General features: G+C 40.1%; 1 protein-coding gene across 9 annotated transcripts in view; it reads left to right on the forward strand.

The window, feature by feature from the left end:
- LOC111185601 (aspartyl/asparaginyl beta-hydroxylase) overlaps nt 1-16,207 on the forward strand; it is a 243,461-nt gene that overhangs the window by 88,007 nt on the left and 139,247 nt on the right. For all 9 annotated transcript variants that reach the window (XM_022595311.2, XM_089899111.1, XM_089899107.1 and 6 more), the window contains 3 exons: nt 1,563-1,601; nt 2,169-2,204; nt 9,112-9,156. In XM_022595311.2, the coding sequence (XP_022451019.2) occupies nt 1,563-1,601; nt 2,169-2,204; nt 9,112-9,156 (120 nt within the window). The remainder of the gene's footprint in view (nt 1-1,562; nt 1,602-2,168; nt 2,205-9,111; nt 9,157-16,207) is intronic.

The following is a 16,207-nucleotide window of genomic DNA, read 5'->3' on the forward strand; positions in this document are numbered from 1 at the left end:
GAATCATCAGAATGTGCATTGTGATTGAAGCCAAAGGCGGAGATCATTTAAGGAGAGAGGAGAGAGCAGGAATAGAGGAGGATCTATGGCTGGACTTTGACAAAAAGCAGCATTTAATGCCGGGTAAGAAAAAGGTGATGTGATGAAGGCTGAGAAGGAGAAAGGCAAGACTCAAAGGAGAGTATGGTCACATTGGAGTCCAAGGACAAGGAGCTGCTAGGAGACCTGATACAGTAAAGGCAGGAAGTGTCCATTGGGCTAAATGAGTGCTCGTGGGAGGTCTTAGGGGAGCATTTTCAGGGATGTGATCAGGGCCAGAAGACAGACTGGAGTGGATTGAGGAGAGGAAGTGAGGAGACAGCATGTGCAAATGACTCTGAAGAAATTAGATTGTGAAATGGAGGAAGGAGAGGACAGGGAGAACCTATGATGGAGAAGAATCTGAAAAAGAATACACACACACACACACACACACACACACACACGTATAACTGAATCACTTTGCTATCCATCTGAAACATTGTAAATCAACTATACTTCAATAAAAAATAAAGGACATAATAAATAAATGAATAAAATTAAAGTAACAGCAAAAAGAAAAGACTTGTTTGTTTATTTGTTTTTCAGTTGATAGACTTGAGCATATTAAATGCAGGCACCGTTCAGGGTGACAGAGTGAGCAAATATTCACTGCTCCTTTGTCTTCCAAATGCCACCAAAAGGATAGAAAATGATCTGTTAAAAATTATACCTTGCTCTACCTGAGCACTAGTAATAATATCTGAAACACAGTAGATGTTCAAATTTTTTTCTTTATTAAATGAACAAGGAGAATATATTTGTAACCATGCTAGAAAAACAACACAGTTTGCGCTTAGGGTAGCAGAAATTTTCAGGCATTTTGGAAGATGGAAAAATAGGGATCAGGCTGACTAGGAAAGCAGTGAGCCAGCCAGGCATGAGGGGAGACCGCAGCCGAGACAAGGGCCTCCTTTGCAGTGGAGCAGAGAGAGATGAGCCTGGACTGTGGTTAAAGTAGTGGATTAAGACCTGCCCGCAGAACCCTCTCTCTCTCGGGGACTGAAGGCAGGCCATTTGCCCCAAGTGAAAGATCTGAGCATTGCTCCCTAAGCAAAGTAGAGAATCTGCCTGGTAAAAACTGGGACCCAGAGTGAAAAGCGGGTTGAGCCACGGGTAGCTCAGAGCCTCCACTACAGTCATGAAGCAAATAAAAAAATGAAATTCAGTATCACCCTGGGGTAAACAAATTACTGGATCCAGGTAAAAAGTGACTGGGGAGGAACTTTAATTTTCCCCATTTTACAAGAAGGAAGTATATATAATTGCTCCTCTGGCTAAAAGTGGCTGCCCTGCAATTTGAATACCAGGCCTGTTTTACTCCAGACCAAACTCTTCCTGGCTTTACTCTGTAACCTGCCGCTTCCCAGTGACTGAGACCCAGAGGTTCAAAGATAAATTAGACATTGAACCATACCGCAAATGTTGTGTTTTAATGGGAGTTACACGGTGCTCAAGGATTATTTTTTCTGTGTACTTTGCAGCGTTTGAGCCATCGGAAAATGAAGGGACAGAAAATTCAGGTAAGGTATTTGTCTAAGCAGATGTTTCCTGCAAGTCAGCTCCCCTTGTATTTGTGAAAATGAATATAGCTTGTGGAACAAAGGCTCCATAGCACAAGGAGATCAACTCAATGCTTTGGGACCACCTAGAGGGGTGGGATAGGGAATGTGGGAGGGAGGCTCACGAGGGAGGGGATATGGGGATATATGTATACATATAGCTGATTTACTTTGTTATACAGCAGAAACTAACACAACATTGTAAAGCATTTATACTCCAAAAAAGATGTGAAATAAAAAGATAGATTTAGTCAGAAATACAAGACATTCTCAAGTCACCAAGGAAGTAATTGGATCATGTTGATATGTTTATTCCCTGTTTATGGTGTAAGTTTTATGTCAGCAGGGATAATGCCAGCCTATTGATGTTTTCTTTGAATATAATTTAGAAATTAAAGTTGATATTCTAGTGAGTGTCTCTATAAGAAGCCCCAATCTAAAAAGAGCCAAATTTAGGTCTGAGTGGAAATGTTCATTTAAGGACCTAGTGAAGATGAGTTAATGTAAGACATGTTTGCTTTTTTTTAGATAATGCTGTAGATGACTCAAACACAATTTTAGAAGGTAAGTTAATTTTATAGACATGATTTTACTTTTTATATTAAAATTATGTTCATTTCTTCAACAAGCACTTATTACACCTTACTATTTGCTGCCTTTACAGTGCTCAGGGGCTAGGAGGGCAAGAGTGAATAAGAGAGTTGGAATTCTGTTTTCACTGCAGCTGGAACTCTAGTGGCCAAAGAGATAATGAAGTCATTAAAGATTATGAGAAGTGCAGTGATGGAGATAAAACCAGAATCGTATAGTAGAAAGTAACTTGTTAGGGTGAGGAGGACCACCCTAAATAGGAGGAGGTGGTCTTGTGGGAAGGAGTTATCCATAGGCAGAGGTGGGTTGAAATGGTAGGAGTGTAAATTGATACAGCCACTATGGAAAACAGTATGGAGGTTCCTTAAAAAACTAAAAATAGAACTACCATATGACCCAGCAATCCCACTACTGGGCATATACCCTGAGAAAACCATAATTCAAAAAGAGGCATGAACCACAGTGTTCATAGTTGCGTCCTTTACATTGTTACTCAGCTGGGAAAAACTTTTTTTGAACCTGAAGGATTTGTTTCAGAAAAATAAAACCTGTTACATATGTTACATAGTGGTGCTTCGACACGACTTAGATTTCTGAAGTTCATAACAGTTTGCAAAGCTCGTTCCCATATACTGTTTCCATTGTTTCTCACCATAGGCACTGAAGAGGAGCCTGGGCAAATAGCATTGTACTTACTTTACAAATGAAGGGCTGAGAGCCTGAGGTGAGGTCAGGTGGCTGCCCGGGTTCCAGCTAGAGTGGCCGGGCTGGTCTTCAATCCAGCATTGGGGCCGGCAGTTGACCCTGGAGTCTGTGTGCTCACAAGGAACATGTCATGGGGAATTTTGCTCATGAGATTAATCTTAGAATTCATTTATGACCCACTAATTGTCAGTTTTCAGGTTAAATGTTACTGCTTCTGAGCTTGGTTAGACAAAGTACAGTCAACTGAATTGGAGAAGGTGGGGAGGGGAAAGGGGAGAGGAGGAGAGGGGATGCTAGAACGTCCCTCATTGTCCACTTTGCTGCTGGGAGAGATCCCAGCACAGGAGCTGTGGGCCGCTCTAAGCTGATCATCCATGGAGCAGGCTGGATGGCACTCACGTTTTCTCCCACCTCCTATTACTCAGTTCTCTATGGAAAATATAACTGAGTCTGTATTTTTATTCAGTTAGAATTAGAAAATGGAAACTCAGAATCCCTAAAAAGAACTTCATCCAACCCAACCCACATATATTGTTTTATGTAAAAGAACTAACCTCACAATATGCAACTTGGCTTTGCCTTTTTTTGTATTAGAAATACAGTTTTTCTGAAACCATTTCCTCTAAGATCAGGAATAAGACAAGGTTGTCCACTCTCACCGCTATTATTCAACATAGTTTTGGAAGTTTTAGCCACAGCAATCAGAGAAGAAAAAGAAATAAAAGGAATCCAAATCGGAAAATAACAAGTAAAGCTGTCACTGTTTGCAGATGACATGATACCATACATAGAGAATCCTAAAGATGCTACCAGAAAATGACTAGAGCTAATCAATTAGTTTGGTAAAGTAGCAGGATACAGAATTAATGCACAGAAATCTCTTGCATTCCTATACACTAATGGTGAAAAATCTGAAAGAGAAATTAAGGAAACACTCCCATTTTCCATTGCAACAAAAAGAATAAAATACCTAGGAATAAACCTACCTAAGGAGACAAAAGACCTGTATGCAGAAAACTATAAGACACTGATGAAAGAAATTAAAGATGATACAAACAGATGGAGAGATATACCACGTTCTTGGATTGGAATAATCAACATTGTGAAAATGACTATACTACCCAAAGCAATCTACAGATTCAATGCAATCCCTATCAAACTACCAATGGCATTGTTCAGAGAACTAGAACAAAAAACTTCACAATTTGTATGGAAACACAAAAGACCCCGAATAGCCAAAGCAATCTTGAGAAAGAAAAACAGAGCTGGAGGAATCAGGTTCCCTAACTTCAGACTATACTACAAAGCTACAGTAATCAAGACATTATGGTACTGGCACAAAAACAGAAATATAGGTCAGTGGAACAGGATAGAAAGCCCAGAGATAAACCCATGCACATATGGTCACCTTATGATTGATAAAGGAGGCAAGAATATACAATGGAGAAAAGAAAGCCTCTTCAGTAAGGGGTGCTGGGAAAACTGGACAGCTACATGTAAAAGAATGAAATTAGGGCTTCCCTGGTGGCGCAGCGGTTGAGAGTCCGCCTGCCGATGCAGGGGACATGGGTTCGTGCTCTGGTCCTGGAAGATCCCACATGCCGTGGAGTGGCTGGGCCCGTGAGCCATGGCTGCTGAGCCTGCATGTCCAGAGCCTGTGCTCTGCAACAGGAGAGGCCACAACAGTGAGAGGCCCACGTACCACCAAAAAAAAAAAAAAAAAAAAGAATGAAATTAAAACACTCCCTAACACCATACACGAAAATAAACTCAAAATGGATTAAAGACCTAAATGTAAGGCCAGACACTATAAAACTCTTAGAGGGAAATATAGGCAGAATACTCTATGACATAAATCACAGAAAAATCCTTTTTGACCCACCTCCTAGAGAAATGGAACTAAAAACAAAAATAAACAAATGGGACCAAATGAAACTTAAAGGCTTTTGCACAGCAAAGGAAGCCATAAACGAGACGAAAAGACAACCTTCTGAATGGGAGAAAATATTTGCAAATGAAGCAACTGACAAAGGATTAATCCCCCAAATATATAAGCAGCTCATGCAGCTCAATATCAAAAAAACAAACAACCTAATCCAAAAATGGGTAGAAGACCTAAACAGATATTTGTCCAAAGAAAATATACAGATTGCCAACAAACACATGAAAGGATGCTCAACATCACTATTCATTAGAGAAATGCAAATCAAAACTACAATGAGGTATCACCTCACACCAGTCAGAATGGCCATCATCAAAAAAATCTACAAACAATAGGGCTTCCCTGGTGGCGCAGTGGTTGAGAGTACGCCTGCTGATGCAGGGGACACGGGTTCGTGCCCTGGTCCGGGAAGATCCCACATGCCGTGGAGTGGCTGGGCCCGTGAGCCATGGCCGCTGAGCCTGCGCATCTGGAGCCTGTGCTCCGCAACGAGAGAGGCCACAACAGTGAGAGGCCCGCATACCGCAAAAAAAAAAAAAAATCTACAAACAATAAATGCTGGAGACGGTGTGGAGGAAAGGGATCCCTCTTGCACTGTTGGTGGGAATGTAAATTGATACAGCCACTATGGAGAACAGTATGGAGGTTCCTTAAAAAACTAAGTAGAACTACCATACGACCCAGCAATCCCACTACCGGACATATACCCTGAGAAAACCATAATTCAAAAAGAGTCACGTACCACAATGTTCACTGCAGCTCTGTTTACCATAGCCAGGACATGGAAGCAACCTAAGTGTCCATAGACAGATGAATGGATAAAGAAGATGTGGCACATAAATACTATGGAATATTACTCAGCCATAAAAAGAAACGAAATTGAGTTATTTGTAGTGAGGTGGATGGACCTAGAGTCTGTCATACGGAGTGAAGTAAGTGAGAAAGAGCAAAACAAATACCGTATGCTAACACATATTTATGGAATCTAAAAAAAAAAAGGTTCTGAAGAACCTAGGGGCAGGACAGGAATACAGACACAGACATAGAGAATGGACTTGAGGACATGGGGAGGGGGAAGGGTAAGCTGAGACAAAGAGTGGCATGGACATATATACACTGCCAAATGTAAAATAGATAGCTAGTGGCAAGCAGCCGCATAGCACTGGGAGTTCAGCTCGGTGATTTGTGACCGCCTAGAGGGGTGGGATAGGGAGGGTGGGAGGGAGACACAAGAGGGAGGGGGTATGGGGATATATGTATATATATAGATGATTCACTTTGTTTTAAAGCAGGAACTAACACACCATTGTAAAGAAATTATACTCCAATAAAAATGTTAAAAAAAATCATTAGTGATGAACAGAAAAAAAAAATACAGTTTTTTCCTAAGCCTTTTGATCAGCCAGTAGAGGGCGTAACAGAGGCTGCTCAGGGAATTCCTTCTGCTGGGCAGTGGGGCTCTGGATTGTGTGCCTCTGGCCCAACCCGCAGCTTCTATGTTCCTGCGGCACTTGAGTGCACAGCGAGAGGAGACTTGTCATCGTCGCTCGCCCACCAAACTTCTCTTCCCTTGTCTTCCCCCATCTTGGCTGGTTGCATCAATAAGTCCTCGGGGTCCCAAACCAGAAATGTGGGTGTTGTCTCCTCTCCCCCTCTCTCTATAGCTAATCCCAAGTCCTGTTGAATAGTCTACTTAAACATTTCTCAAATTTATTCTTTCCTCTGAAGCTCTGGTAATCTAATTCAGCCCCTCATCAACTTCCTGGACAATGGCTGTAGCCTGCTAGCTAGTCTTCTTAACTCCACGCTTGTCGCCTTCAAATCCATCTTTCACAGTGTCACTAGGATGAGCTCTTCAGAAGTACACATCTGGCTATGTCAGTCCTGTGCTTAAACCCTTCTGTGTCAGTAAGGTTACTTTCTGCTGCAGGTAACAGAAAACTGAATTTGAATTGGCTTAAGCAGTAAAGAGATGGGACAGATCATTTGGGGCCTTGGAGGACCTAGTAAGGAATTTGGATTTTTTTCTGAGTACAGTGAGAATCTATGGAAATACTTGTGAGATATGACATAATCTAATTTATGTTTTGAAAGATTACTTGTACTCTTAGAGAATGGATTGGATGGAGCGGGAAGGGAAGCAGGGACCACCCTGTTAGGAAATTATTGAGTCCTAATCCAGAGAAGGGATCATGGTGGCCTGGAGGAAGACCATGAAGTAGAAATGGAGGGGAAAGTTTTGAAGTTGAAATGTATTTTAGAATTACAACTGATGGAACTTCCTGATGGTGGTGAAGTAAAGAGGAATAAAGGGGCCTTTGGTTTGATTTGAATAACTGTTGGATGTTAGGGCTGTTTACTGAGAAGAAATGATTTTCTTTCCTGGTTTAGGGAAGAAAATCAAAGATTCCATATTAGGTATTTTATGTTCAGGAATTATGTGAGATACCCAGGTGGAGGCGTCAAGTAGGGAGTTGGATATGCCAATCTGAGCTAGATGGGTGAGATCTGAGATGGATATGAATGCTTGGGAGCCACCCCCATGGAGATGGTGCCAATTCCATGGAAATAGATCATTTTGGAGGTGAGTGCAGAGGGAGTAGACCAGCAGTTCCAGGACTGAGCTCTAAGGAATCCCAACATTGTGAGGTTTGAGGGAGCATGCATAGCCAGTGAGAAAACCAGCAGGGAAGGATGGGAAAGAGCAGAAGGAAGGAGGAGTATGTTCTGCGCTACTGCCATAGGAATTTCAGGACTTGCAAAGTTATCGATCGCATTTGGCAATGTGGAGAATGTCGGTGATCTCAGCAAAAGGTATTTGAGTAAATTGATGGGGGTCAGAGCCATACTGAAGTGGGTTTACAAAGTCCTGGAGTAAGACACAGTAGGCTCTATCAATAGGCAGAACTTTCAGGTTGTGCTAATATAACGAATTATTTCTTTTAAAAAATCTTGTTATATCATTACCAAAATACATTTCAGATAAGTTTGTTAAATGTACATTTTTCTCAGAACAAATTTGGATGAAAATTTATCACAGTAATAATGCCTCTCTTAATATAACATCAGGGATGAAAATAACAACGGATGTGGTTAATACTTGACGATGCATACAAGTTTTTCAAATATACCTAAAATGACAAAAGTAAAAGAAATTCTGAGAAAAATATTGGTCAAGTTGGTAAAGTTCTAACATGTCTCTAGATTATTAAGAACCAAATAAATAGGCAAACCATGAACAAACCAGTCACAACACCAAAAGCTAGTGAACATTCATTTTGCTGCCACTAGAAGGAACTCTTCCAGAAGCTTAACAGGGGTCAAGGAGAATATGTGTGATAGTTTTCTGTTTCCTTTTTACTTTTATCTAAAATATTTCCAACTGTTTTGAGCATGTATCATTCTTAAAATTAGAAGCAAAGTAATGCAAGAAGAAGATTGATTAAAATAGCTGCATAAATATTTTGAGTTTTAGAAAATGCTAATAAAAATTCCTCCTTTTGACCAAAGCCTGTTAAAAATCTTGAGCAAACGGAAAGCAGCTACAGTCTTACCTCTCGATTACGGTAATGTTACAGGGGTTGGTTGGGATGAAGATGTAAACGTGATGTAATTTTATAGAGTGAATCAGGTCAATATATCATTATACTGTTGAGTGGTGAGGCTTACAGTTTCTTTAGTTGTAAGTAGGTTGAAGTAGCCAAGGAAAAAGACTAGATGTTAACATTCATATCCACATTTCTGGCTAGTTTTAGAATATGTTAACCCTGAGTATTATTTTTCAAAAACAAGTTTATTGAAGATAGTGATATATTTTTAAGATTCGGTTTCAATTTGACTTTTTGTCATTAACAAGAAACGAGATGCTTTAAATGTCTTTCTTCAGCTTTCTTATCAAGTCTGATGCAAAATTGTGGTGAAAACTTAGGTTTTAGTTCATATCTCCTTTGCCAGACTGAGTTTTGAGGTCAGTCAGTTAGGCAGATAATGTTTTAAAGCCTGTAGTTCAGGACAGTTGAGAAATATACAACATTTTACGAAGTTATAGCTAATTTTTCTGTGTTGGGATGGTGGAAAAACCTAATGTTTTATGATAATTGCAATTGAACACCCAAAAAAGTCTGTAAAAATGATCACTGTAACTTAAAGATCAGTGGTCTGTATTTTAAATACTGGTCAGCAATCTGTAATGCAGTGTTTTATGATTTATGATTTATGATTTATTTATTTTAGAGGTGCACGTGCCCCGTGCGGAGGAACAGCGAGAAGTACCACCAGGTATGGCATTTTGTCAGATGTATTGCTTTTTCCTTTTTTGTTTAAAAGATGCTGCTGATACACTAGTTGGAATAATTCTATGAAGAGTAGAATTCCTGAGAGAGGAGGATTAATTATACCTAAATTTAAAAAGAAACTGTTCCGTGTTTTCGTCAGTTGAGCCAAAGTAATGGGAAATAGACATCAGACTGAGTCTAGTACATATTTGTTGAGCTAGACTTTGAGGAGTACTCATGATCACAGTACTGTATGATTGTTGCCATTATAGATGGTGCTAGTAGTGGAAGTTTGGTAGGCTTCCATTATAGATGGTGCTAGTAGTGGAAGTTAGGCTTTTTTTTTTTTCCTTTTGTTCTGATTGACAGGCTATCTGATGGAGGATGTGGAATCAGACTTGCCTTCAGATAAAAGTTTAATAGTGTTTAAATTAGTGACATTGGCCCTCCTCCCCCCCACCCCATCTTCCTGAGAGCACCCTTGTGCCCTGCGTGACCCAGGCAGTCCTTCCTGCCAGCCCACTGTGTTACACCCGTCCCTCTGCTCTTTCCTCCCTTCCCCCGTATGTCCCTTTCATCATCAGTGAGTTTAAACTCATCATCAGTGAGTTCAACCAAGGCCTGTGCTTTCAGATGCGTTTCAGAGATGACATTAACCATACCTGCAATCAGAAATTAACATAGAAACCTCTTGCTTTCAAACTGGGAAAAAAATGTTTCATTAGGAGAGGATTTTTGTATTTCTTCTTGTCTCTCTGTTTTATTTCCATTTGTTTTCTTCCGGTGTCCTTTATTGGTTCAGTTTTTACTCACGTTTTTCACATGATGCTTAATGTGAATTCTGTAGCAACGATGTACGTTCGTATTACTGATTTTGGTAGAAATAATTGTGCCTTCCAAAATTTAGTGAAATACTAAATTTCAAGAGGAAAACAACCTTTTCTAATCAGAGTGTTTTTAGTTACACCACAGCTCATATTTGCTTATTTAACAGTTGGGATGTTGTAGATTTTGGTAGTTGTGGTGTGTTGTACATTTAAAATATATACGAATACTGAAGGAGCTGCATAGTTGGTATTGTGATATGAGTGAGAAAAGAAATCCATGGAGAAATTGATCTTTTACAAGATGACTACTGGGCATATGAATATATTTTGTGTTTAGGAAAGATGCACAGAGCAAGGAAGGTTGATGTTTCTGCCCTGCTTCTGTAATTTCCTCTTTGTTGTTGAGCAATTCTTCACAGAGTGCCTTGTTTCTAACCTGAGGATGCAGGGCAGGTTACTGAATTTGCATTTTGATTACTGTCCATTCCTCTCAAGAAAATTGTTTTATAAGTATTCCTAAAAATAACAAGTTTCTGCAACACTGACTTTTTTCTAGTTATAGTTGATATTTTTTAATATTTACCTGACTTGAATGAAGGTATGAAACGTAATAATATTTTCTGACCAAAAAGTTCTGTGCTTCTACTTTGGTGTTTTATAAATGCAGTCCAAGAATTTCCTTGGAACATAAATACAAAATACTAAGTGGTTGGGGGGCTGGAATAAGGTGCCTTTTTTGATGAGATGTTTAACAGCTGAAGTAAATGAAAATGAAGATTTGATTCATATGCATATTTCCTGACACATAATGAGCTCCCAGTAAATGGTGGCCGTGGCTCTTATTGTTTAGTAATTAATTAGCCTGATCTCTGAGGTGGATCAAGAGAAGCTAAATTCAGAGAGACCTGATCAAGGAGTTGTAACCTGTCAGTTGTAATGCATTTGTCTTACATTCTGGTATCATAAAAATTTGAGTGATGCACTGCACGGCTGTAGTTTGACCTTTACCAAAGAGGATGTGAGGCGGAGAGTCAGCAATAATTATTTGTAATGATTGCACTGGGTTTGCTTATTTCCTATTCTTAGTCTTACTTTATATTACATTTTTTAAATTATTCAATTTTACAAAAGAATAATATTCATAAATCGGTCTCTATTTTGTACAATAAGGTGACTGCTTTTGCAACAGTGTTGAATTATGTGATGCAGGAACTGAGGAAACAATCGCGGGACCCATTTCCTTACTACCTTTCAATCTTTAAAATGCCTTACCCAGTGGAAAACGCAAACTGAGGCCCTCTGCAAAATGCTGGGTATCGGTTTTTCCTGGCCCTCGGAATCTAACTGATGATGACTTTGCCTTCCCCGATCTTTCTACGACTAGGTTAGACAGTCTTAATATTGCGTATTAAAGTTCATAGTAACATACTCATCGCTGTGATAATCTCATCCTGTGGGTGTACAGCTGGGGATAGCAACCAATAGGGCGTCATTAACTTCTCAGAGTGGTACACAGGGCAGCACCCAGAGGAGGGGGAACTAAGCCGACTTTGGGGCCCGGAGTGTAAGCGTGAGGCAAGGCCTCCCACGTGTGGTCGTGCTGGAGCGGAGCCTTGAGGAGCTGCTGGAAGTGAAGGAGCTGGCACGTCGGGGGTGGGCACGGCAAGTGCTTGCAGCACAAAGACCAAGGTGGTGTGCCAGGTACAGGTGTAAGTAGACAGTGTGGACGGGCAGGCGGCGCTTCTCGGACGATCCCGTAAACGATGTTTGCGAATTTGAACGTGGGCCTGAAAGTGCAGGGAAGCAGCAGAAAAATTCCAAGCCGGGGAGTCGTGTGATCAGATCCAGATTTGAACAGAGGGGGTCCTGTGAGGAGGTGGAGACCAGTCAGGGGGCAGATGTGTTCATCTAAGCAGAAGTGGTGGGACCTGGAACTGGTGGCAGGGATGCAGAGCAGGGACGGATTTCACGGACCCTGGCGGTGGAGGTAATTTGGTGGGAGAGGGGCTGGTTGAGGGGGAAGCGTCGAGCTTGATTCCTGTGCTTCTGGCTTGAATGGATGAATGATGGAACCTTAATGGAGATACAGAAGGCGGGAGGAACAGAGGGTAGCAGAGGCCACTGGCCTGAATTTGGAGACGCTGGGTTTGCAACTTGGTGGACTACTTCTGAGTGGAGACTTCTTCAAATACGTAGGGGCATAATTTGAGTCATTCAGAATTGTAACTGAGCTTTTACGTTATTTGCCTTGTTATTCTTTGAATAAGTTCCCATGGTCTCCAGGATTTTTGATTGCACAGGTTACAGAAATGCTTATTCCTCACAATCCAGCTAACGGTTAAATTCTAAGAGAACCTAAGGTCAAACCCATCTTTTAAAAACTCTTTCTGTTGAGGTGTAATTTACACACCGGGAGGTGCTCACATGTTGAGGGTACAGTTTGATGGACTTGTACGTGTGATACATTCTTGTACCCACTACGCAGAGTTCTTCCAGCCCCTGGAGGTCTCTCCCTCTCCCCTCCCCCAGTAACGCGCCCACAAATGGTAACTACTGTTCTGACCTGTGTCATCATAGATTGATCTGCCCGTCTTTGAATTTGATTGAATAGAACCGCAAGTAAACACACACACATATATATACACTTTTCTTGTGACTGGTTTCTGTTGCTCATCATTATGACTGTGAGTTTCATCCACTTTGATATTTATAGTTATTGGTTTTATCACTGCTATTTACTGTAATATTCCATTTAAAAATTCCATTCTATGTTTATGGCTGCAGGGACTATTTCTAGTTTGGGGCTGTTATGAAGAAAGCAGCTGTGAATATTCTTATACATGTCTTTTGGTAGACAAACATTCATTTCTGTTGGATGTACAAAAGTATACATATAATTTCCAGTTACTTCTCATTAGCACCAAATAATTCTGCTTACATAATAATTTCTGGTTACACACACACACGTATGCACACATGTAGACAGATACATAGGGCAGGAAGGAAGGGAGGGAGGGAGGAAGGAAGGATCACAATCCAGCTTTAGAAATTATATCGGAATTTGACTGGGCCTTTATGTGCACAAACGCCTTTTTTACTCTAATTGTAACATAGATCCAGTGCTGTGGTAGTAAAATAAATCAGACACTAGAGTTCGGAATAAGAAAATATTTGTTGAAAGTTGGACAGGAATGAATTTTACTTCTTTTAAAATAGTGTATACTTTTTTTACCAACCACTTATATCTTCAATAACATTAAAATTGTTATAAGATTATTAAAGTAATATATTTTAACTGCAACTTCAGTATCCTCTTGCCCCTTGAAAATCCTTCCTATATTTGTGTTTCAAATGCCATACTAGATTTTCCCCCCCTCTATTGCATTTCTTTTTAATACAGTGAAAACATTGATGGGAGAAATTTAATGCTTGTATTTCTCAAAAGACTGACATTTTTAAATTCAGTTGTAATTCTCAGATGCTCTAGAGAACCTCTAATTTTCATTAGCTTTGCAATGAAAGCAGTAGGAACTACTTTCATAGTAGTAGGGCCCCCAGGGACTACTCTAGGTAGTGAATCATTGTGTTACCCTGTTGCTGTTAAAAACAACAACAATACAAAAAAAAAAAAAAGCATTTACTTCTGTTGCTGGGTTTTTTAAAAGTAGAGTAGAAATGAAGCAGTTTCACAGTCTATGTCTAGCTGGTCCTTTAATTTAGATTCCCCTTATCTTTGCAGATACGTAAAGCTTCAGAAAGGCTGCCCCTACCACCACAGGAGGACCAGTTTACCCATACGCTGCAAAAGATGGCCGGGATAGATCTTGTGAAGTAATTTCTGAGCAGACCAAGATCTTTGGGAATGAACACTAAAGATGTTTTGAATGAACCATAGTCCACTGGCATTTTAGTGTATTTTCTTTTAGAAACAAAAATCACATGTGATGTTACATTCCTGCATGTCCTTTTCTGATAGCCTTAGTGGATCCATTGGATTTCTTTTCTTTTTCCTTTTGTGACACAGCTTTTAGTCTTACCTGCATTTATGTGTTTTTCAGACAATAGTTAATAATCGTATTGATGATGTAGCAGCAGTTGTCATGGCAGGGTTTTAATATCTCTTATCCGTAATTAACACTAACTGTGTTGGGCTGACTTGTATACACTGTGTGAAACATGATTTAAAACCACTAAGAGTGTCTTAAAGACACTGATGGGGTCATTATTAGCTGTGAAGATTTGCGTTGTATATATCTGCAGCAATACCTTTATAAAAAATTGCTACATTAGCTTCGAGTATTCAGGGTAAAACTCAACATTTGAGATTCCTGTAGCTTTTAGCTTGTTAATTAGAAAAATGTTAAATTTCAATAAAAGTTTAAATTATCATGGTTAATTTATTTTTCAAAATAAGGGGGGAACGTTATTGTTAGGACGCAGGGGAAAGGAATGGCCTGTTATATCATGCAAAAATGCTTTTCCACACCTCGGAGTGATTGTAGAATAGCTGTAGCCCCGTGAGTATCTGTGTAAATTTTAGAAAGTCTCTTATCAATTACTGGTGCATAACGTAAAGGTTGTTCTGCCTTTGGCTGGTTAAGTAACGCCCGTACAACGCCGAAGCCTGCTCCGTGTATCAAAGTCCACAGGGCCTCTGGCTGGGTGATGTAGGGTGTGTGAAAAGTGCTCACAAGCCAGAGGCCCGCTGCTGTTTGACGATGTTTGAGCCCTTTCCTTTCCACGCTGAAGCATTTCTTCTATTTTTAGTGTGAGTAATTTGTGGCTCAGAAATAGCCGCCGTGATGAAAATACTCATTTGTTAGAGAAAAAAAAGGTAGCTACACCCTCATTTTGAAAGGACCCTGAGCTATAAAAAAAAGAACAAACCTCTAAGAAGTGGTTTCATTTGTGTGTCCGGGGAGCTCTTGATCATGTTCACATTGTTTTAAGATAAAGTGGCATTTTTTTCTGCTTTTAGGGTCAAAATCAAAGAGATGTTATATTTTTCTCATTAGAGGCCATCGGCACAATGTCGTAAGTTACGCTGAACTGCAGTGTAGTGAAACCCAAAGTAATATGCTAGTAAAGAAGCAATAATTTTCTAAAGCTGTGATCCGGGTAATACAGAGTTGCTACTCAGAATCTCCTAAAGCTCTTACTCCGTATTGTGAATTATAGAAGACTACTTTTTATAAAGCGGTATTTTTTTAGGGAAACTTAGGAGTGACATAGAACTGATAAATGCGTAGAATAAATTTTGCTGGGTTTTTGTATATAATCATCTCTAGAACTCTGGACATTGAAGATTCATTATGCTGTGGTCAACTTCAAATACTTTCTAATTCCAAATATCTCAATGAATGAGCCTTGTCTTTACAGATAGATGCCAAGCTGGGCAGCATCAATGGATTTTCTAAAAATAATGTAATCACCTTCTGTTGAATGTTATTTGAGTGCAATAAAATGCAGAATTCTTCTCTACATTGTCCTTATTTTGAAGTGTATTATTTTTTGTTGTGTTACATAACAAAATTGGTTCATTTTATACTTGCTAGTATTTTAGAATATTATAGCATTTTTGATGACTAAAATCATAAAGGCGTACCTTTAACCTCTTTCTTAACCTATTTCTAGTAGGTAATGTTTATTTATTTTGTTTAACATTTACTATTATGCTACATTTGGGGGAGCAGAATGAAAATGAAATAGCCCCTGCATCCATCCTGTGTAGGTTTTTGTCCGGCACCTAGAAGTTCTGATAATTCCCTGGTGCGGCCACTCCCCTCCCCTGTACCCTCTGATCCTCTGTTGACCATCACACGGTGGGGATATTAACTTCAGCCTGGTTGAGAGGACCAAGGAGCAGCTGGAAGGGCAGCATAGGGCACAGAAGGTTCTCTTCTGATCTTCATTCTGTGGGCAGAAAAGGAGAACTAGACACATAGGGACGAAGCTTCTGGGGTTCTAGAAAGTGTTGTTTTCTCTTCCAGTATGCCCAGAAGAAACTCTTAGAAAAAGACTTTCAGGCTAAGCAGACCACTTTTCCTGACTGCACTTACTCTGCTAAGTGCTGAGTTAAGGAGTCGAGTTTTCCCAGCACGTGGGTGTTAGTTACTACCCTGCTCGCAGACAAGGAGACTGAGGGTCAGAGAGGCTGAAATGCCTGCTGGCTGAGGTCATTCATGGCCTAGAGTCTAGAGTGCTCAGGTGGGCACCAGGTGGAAGGCG

The sequence above is a fragment of the Delphinapterus leucas genome, chromosome 17 (assembly GCF_059928025.1).
Source record: "Delphinapterus leucas isolate spDelLeu-1000000601 "Yukka" chromosome 17, BTC_Dleu_Yukka2, whole genome shotgun sequence".
Classification (NCBI taxonomy): Eukaryota; Metazoa; Chordata; class Mammalia; order Artiodactyla; family Monodontidae; genus Delphinapterus; species Delphinapterus leucas.